General features: G+C 53.6%; 1 protein-coding gene across 7 annotated transcripts in view; it reads right to left on the reverse strand.

The window, feature by feature from the left end:
• The window catches only part of PLIN3 (perilipin 3), a 31,583-nt gene extending 25,102 nt beyond the window's left edge, over positions 1-6,481 (reverse strand). For 6 of the 7 annotated variants that reach the window (XR_013409585.1, XM_077979505.1, XM_077979504.1 and 3 more), the window contains exons 1-2: positions 6,423-6,481; positions 545-627 (exon numbers count right to left, since the gene is read on the reverse strand). Coding sequence is in view for 5 of the 7 variants with exons in the window: in XM_077979505.1 (XP_077835631.1) it covers positions 545-610 (66 nt within the window). In the remaining 2 variants the exon portion in view is untranslated. Of the gene's footprint in view, positions 1-507; positions 628-6,422 lie in introns of all 7 variants that reach the window. The other variant, XM_077979507.1, reaches the window with a different exon arrangement.
• Between the last annotated feature and the right edge of the window lie 164 nt (positions 6,482-6,645).

A 6,645-nucleotide genomic window follows, 5' to 3' on the forward strand; every position in this document is an offset into this window, starting at 1 on the left:
TGGCTTCCTAGTAAAATAACCTACGGATGAGAGATCTGGAATAGAAACTGGCTTCCTAGTAAAATAACCTACGGATGAGAGATCTGGAATAGAAACTGGCTTCCTAGTAAAATAACCTACGGATGAGAGATCTGGAATAGAAACTGGCTTCCTAGTAAAATAACCTACGGATGAGAGATCTGGAATAGAAACTGGCTTCCTAGTAAAATAACCTACGGATGAGAGATCTGGAATAGAAACTGGCTTCCTAGGAGGTCCCTGAGAGAGACTTCGGAGGTGAGGAAGATTTGGCTTAGCGGTTGTGGAGGGCAGGTAGTTTCAGACAGAACCCTGACCCCTCAGGCCCTCCAAGGGCCTTTGAGATTCCCCTGCTCCCAACTGGGGACACCAGTGAGTGGTCTGTACCCCACCGAGGAATAAACCTCTCTGGCTCCGTGGGCTGCCGGCATATCCCTGGCTCCCTGCCAGGGCACCCTGGTGTGGGAAGCCTCGTTGCACAGGAATCACAGGGTCGGGGCAGTCCCTGGTCCTGGCCCTTCCTCACCTGCTGTACCGGTTCTTCCGCTGTCACCTGGGTGCTGCCATCAGCCTCTGCCCCGTTGGCAGACATGGTCTCTGCAACAGACACTGTGGAGAGAGGAACAGTCAGGTACAGCCTGCTTGGCCCCACCTTCCAAGAAAAAGTCCAGGCCCACGCTGCAGCTGGAAGACAGGGTTCATACCTGCCCATGACTTACAGCCATGCCTTTCAGTCCTTAGCAGGCACAAGAGTGACCTCTGGACTTTGTTCAACAGCAAGTGCTGATTCTAAAGCTTCGGGATGGGGCTCACCTGGCCCCCCATTTCTTTTTTCTTTCTTTCTTTTCTTTGGAGACAGTCTCACTCTGTTGCCCATGGTGGAGTGCAGTGGGGCAATCTGGGCTCACTGCAACCTCCGCCTCCCGGTTTCAAGCGATTCTCCTGCCTCAGCCTCCTGAGTAGCTGGGACTACAGGCACCCACCACCATGCCCAGCTAATTTTTGTACTTTTAGTAGAGACGGGGTTTCATCATATTGGCCTGGCTGGTCTCGAACTCCTGACCTCGTGTTCCACCCACCTTGACCTCCCAAAGTGCTGGGATTACAGGTGTGAGCCACCACACCCGACCCTTTCTTTTTTTTTTGTTAAAGACAGGATCTTGCTCTGTCACCCAGGCTGGAGTACGGTGGTGCAATCACAGCTCACTGCAGCCTCCAACTCCTGGCCTTAAGGGAACCTCCTGCCTCAGCCTCCCAAGTAACTAGGACTATAGGCACACACCACCACACCTAGTTAATTTTTTCTTTTTGGGTAGAGATGGTATCCTTTTTTTTTTTTTTTTCTGAGACAGAGTCTTGCTCTGTTACCAAGCTGCAGTGCAGTAGCACGATCCCGGCTCACTGCAACCTCCACCTCCCAGGTTCAAGCAATTCCCCTGTCTCAGCCTCCTGAGTAGCTGGGACTACAGGCGCGTGTCACCACACCTGGCCAATTTTTTGTATTTTTTTTTTTTTTTTTTTGAGACGGAGTCTCGCTCTGTAGCCCAGGCTGGAGTGCAGTGGCCAGATCTCAGCTCACTGCAAGCTCCGCCTCCCGGGTTAACGCCATTCTCCGGCCTCAGCCTCCCGAGTAGCTGGGACTACAGGCGCCCGCCACCTCGCCCGGCTAGTTTTTTGTATTTCTTAGTAGAGACGGGGTTTCACCATGTTATCCAGGATGGTCTCGATCTCCTGACCTCGTGATCCACCCGTCTCGGCCTCCCAAAGTGCTGGGATTACAGGCTTGAGCCACCGCGCCCGGCCCCAGTTTTTTGTATTTTTTAGTAGAGACGGGGTTTCACCATGTTATCCAGGATGGTCTTGATCTCCCGACCTCGTGATTCACCCGTCTCGGCCTCCCAAAGTGCTGGGATTATAGGCTTGAGCCACTGCGCCCAGCCCTGACCCTGCATTTCTAAAAGGCTCCCAGGCAGTGTTGATACAGCTGGTCCCTGGGATACACGTCAGGAAGCAAGGCTTGGGAACAGTCCCTTCCAGGGCTCACCTGTTCTCCAGGAAGCCAGGTATGACCTAAAACCTCTGTAGAGGACAATTTGCCAATAGCTGTCAAGTTCCAAGAGCCATCTTCCCCTTGACCCAGAAACCTCACTTCGGGGAAGATCCCACACCTGTGTTTCCGCATGGGCAGAGCTGTGTGGACTTACTGGCCACAACATGACACTGGAAACAACCTGGATGCCGAGCGAAAGGGGAATAAGACAACAACAAGTGTGGCCAGACACAGCGGCTCACGCCTGGAATCCTGGCACTTCAGGAGGCCGAGGCGGGCGGATCACCTGAGGTCAGGAGTTCGAGACCAGCCTGACCAACATGGTGAAACCCTGTCTCTGCTAAAAATATAAACATTAGCCAGGCATGGTGGTGGGCACCCGTACTCCCAGCTACTCAGGAGGGTGAGTTAGGAGAATTGCTTGAACCTGGGAAGCGGAGATTGCAGTGAGCTGAGATCGTGCCACTGCACTCCGGCCTGTACAACAGAGTGAGACTCCATCTCAAAAAACAAAACCAAAACCAAAAACAAAAACAAGTGTATCCCAATGCAGTGGCTAAAGAATGAGATTTAAAGGCCGGGCATGGTGGCTCACGCCTGTAATCCCAGCACTTTGGGAGGCTGAGGCAGGTGGATCACCTGAGGTGAGGAGTTCAAGACCAGCCTGACCAACATGGAGAAACCCCATCTCTACTAAAAATACAAAATTAGACAGGTGTGGTGGAGAATGCCTGTAATCCCAGCTACTCGGGAGGCTGAGGCAGAAGAATTGCTGGAATCTGGGAAGCGGAGGTTGCAGTGAGCCAAGATTGCACCACTGCGCTCCAGCCTGGGTGACAAGAGCGAGACTCTGTCTCAAAAAAAAAAAAAGAATGAGATTTAAATGTAACTGACATGGGCTGAATGTGGTTGCTCACACCTGTAATCCCAGCACTTTGGGAGGCCGAGGCGGGAGGATCACCTGAGGTCAGGAGGTGGAGACCAGCCTGGCCAACATGGCGAAACCCTGTCTCTACTAAAAATACAAAAACTAGCCAGGTGTGGTGGTGCACACCTCCATGTTTAGTTATCCCAGCTACTCAGGAGGCTGAGGCAGGAGAATCACTTGAACCCAGGAGGTGGAGGTTGCAGTGACCTGATATCTCACCAGTGCACTCCAGCCTGGGTGACAGAGCAAGACTCCATCTCAAAAAAAAAAAAAAAAAAAAAAGAAAGAAAGAAAACAAAAGACAAAAGACTAAATGTAACTGACATGACATGGACAAAGATCTAGTCAAGGGATAAAATGTGTTAAATAGGGCAAACTATTTTTTTCTTTTTCGAGATGGATTTCCACTCTGTTGCCCAGGCTGCAGTGTAGTGGTGCGATCTTGGCTCACTGCAACCTCTGCCTCCTACGCTCAAAGAGATTCTCCCACCTTGATCTTGTAAGTAGCTGGGACTACAGGCACGCACTATCACACCTGGCTAATTTATCACACCTGGCTAATTTGTGTGTGTGTGTGTGTTGGGGGGGGGGTGTGTGTGTGGTTTTTTTTTTTTGACAGGGAGTCTTGCTCTGTCGCCCAGGCTGGAGTGCAGTGGCGTGATTTCAGCTCACTGCAACCTCCACCTCCCAGGTTCAAGCGATTCTCCTGCCCCAGCCTCCCGAGTAGCTGGGATTACAGGCATGCACCACCGCGTCCGGCTAATTTTTTGTAGTTTTAGTAGAGATGGGGTTTCACTATGTTGGTCAGGCTGGTCTTGAGTGCCTGACCTTGTGATCCACCCGCCTCAGCCTCCCAAAGTGCTGGGATTACAGGCGTGAGCCACCGCACTCGGACGTGTTTTTTGTTTTTTTGTTTTTTTGTTTTTAGTAGAGATAGGGTTTCGCCATATTGCCCAGGTTGGTCTTGAACTCCTGAGCTCAAGGGATCTGCCCCCCTTGGCCTCCCAAACTGCTAGAATTACAGGCGTGAGCCACCGCACCCAGTCAAAATGCAGGCTTTTTTTTTGAAAGTGAGATAACATGCCTGCCTGCACTGCAGAGCTATGAAGCCCAGGTCAGGGGTATGGGGAGGACGGGGCTCCCCAGGTGAGTCTATGCAAGTGGGATGAAGCCACAACTCCGTTTTCCTGGACAAGTGAGATAAAGCAGGGACACCATCATCAGATGAGGTTCTCAGGGGAAAGCCAGGAGTCCCAGCTCCACCTATGCTGTGCTCCCTGGAGCAAGGCACCTTCCCCTTCTCTGGCCTCGGTCATCTCACCTGTAATATGAGGATAAAGGGTCGGGCACAGGCCTGTAATCCCAGCACTTTGGGAGGCTGAGGAGAGTGGATCACTAGGTCAGGAGTTCGAGACCAGCCTGGCCAACATAGTGAAACCCCATCTCTAAATATACAAAATTACATACAAAATTACGAAAATTAGGCGCGGGTATGGTGGCAGGCACCAGCTACTTGGCAGGTACCAGCTACTTGGGAGGCTGAGGCAGGAGAATTGCTTGAACCTGGGAGGCAGAGGTTGCAGCGAGGCAAGACCGCACCACTGCACTCCAGCCTGGGTAACAGAGGAAGACTCCATCTCAAAAAAAAATGTGGCTAAAGGTCATGCCTGCCTTATGGGCTGCTTTCCCGGGGAATTCTGGTGTGAGCCTAAGAACCTGTGGCCTTGACTCTGAGCATCTTTTCCAGAGGAATGAGGCCCCGCCTCCTGGTGGCCTTGCTTTGATGTCCCCTAAGCAGAACTCAGCAAAATGATGTTTTGGGAGCACTGGATCTGGAGTCCAGATTGGGTTCTCTTTTTGTTTTTGTTTTTTCTTTGAGATGGAGTCTTGCTCTGTCACCCAGGCTGGAGTGCAGTGGCGCGATCTCAGCTCACTGCAACCTCCGTCTCCCAGGTTCAAGGGATTCTCCTGCCTCAGCCTCCAGAGTATCTGGGATTACAGGCGCCTGCCACCAGGTCCAGCTAATTTTCATATTTTTAGTAGCGGTGGGGTTTCACCATGTTGACCAGGCTGTTCTCGAACTCCTGACCGCAAATGATCTGCCCACCTCAGCCTCCCAAAGTGCTGGGATTACAGGCGTGAGTCATCGTGCCCAGTCCAGAGTGGGTTCTAATCCCAGTTTGGCAACTCACTAGGAATAGGAGTTTGGGCAGGCAGCATTCCCTAGGAGCCTTGCTTGCCACATCTGTGAAATGGGTATAAGTTTCACAAGAGCCTGGAGTCCCTGTGGACTGGAGGAGACACTGCTCCGGGGAAGCTCAGCTCCATGCCTGGCACATAGTAAGAGCTCCATAAACCATCTCACCGCACTCTGGCTTCCACGGACAAAGGGGTACAGCCAGCCAGGAACCAGCTTCCTGCTAGGTACAAAAATCCCCCAACTGGGAAGTCAGGTGAGAAGATATACCTTCCTCCCAGTGATCACTGCCTAAATCTATTCTTCTCACCTCCTTCGGAGCCTGAGCTCACCTGGGCAGGCGGCCAGGTAGGCAGGCATCAAAGTCCTGGCCTCGACAGATTCCCAAGTCCCACTTAGGACTCAGGCAGCTTCCTCCCGTCCCCTCTGTCCACCATGACTTTCTGGAACTGGTTAAAGCAAGGGTGGCCACTGCAGATGTCAACGCCCTATGAAACCCCTGGGGGTCAGTGACCTGCCTTGCCGCTGGCTCCAGAAGGGGAGTTTCAGGCCAGACCCAGTCATCCAGCAACTTCAGGGCATGCTAAGACTGGACTTCAAAAATTCCAAGAGCCCCAGGTCCCACTGCTAGGCCCAGCCGGGACAAGAACCCCAAAGCAGTTAAGGGGTAGGCCTTCCTACTTTCAAGCCATCTCGCCGCCACGCCCACCCGAGGGAAGCGGGCAGGATTCGCCCAAGACCTCCCCAGAAGCAGTTGGGGGCGCCAGGAGCCGGGGCAACCCCCCTTCCAACGCCCGTGGCGAAACCATCTGGAGGGGAGGCGGCTTTACGGTGGCGAGGGGTGTCTCTGAAGACCCCGGAAGGGAGGGCGAAGTTTCTGCCTGCAGGAGGAAACTTACCTGCAAATTGCGTTTCCAAAAGCAAGCAAACTGATCACAATTTAGAGAAAACCGGACGGGGGCGGTATTTAGCCCACCTCCCTCAGTATCTTTCGCCCCTCAAAAGTCCCAGGAAGTGAGAAGAGGGTTTCAAAGTTCAAGCTCCGTTGCAGACGTTGGATTTTTCTGGGGGGAGGGGTGACCAGCCTGGGCTGAAGACCCCTCCCCAGGCCGCAGAGTCCAGCAAATCCCACCCCGAGAAAGGCCCTCCCCGACCCCTCCGCCCCTGGGGTGCCCCAGGACTCGGTGGACACCGCCCCCCAGCTCAACTGAGGGACACCCGCCACTCACCGCGGTCAACTGGACGTCCCAGGCACAATAACCGCGGCTTCCAGACCAGCCTTGAAACCGTCAGGGCCGGGGCGGGGCTGGCTTTTACTGCGCGGTGGGTTGGGGGCGCAAGGGAGTGACGGGCGAGAGAACCAATCAGATTGAGGGAATGCCCGCGCCAGGCCCGCCCCTCTCCTCCCTAGCCCGCCTCCACTAGGCCCCGCCCCTCGCCAAGTCACTTAAG

Source organism: Macaca mulatta, chromosome 19 (genome assembly GCF_049350105.2).
Source record: "Macaca mulatta isolate MMU2019108-1 chromosome 19, T2T-MMU8v2.0, whole genome shotgun sequence".
Classification (NCBI taxonomy): Eukaryota; Metazoa; Chordata; class Mammalia; order Primates; family Cercopithecidae; genus Macaca; species Macaca mulatta.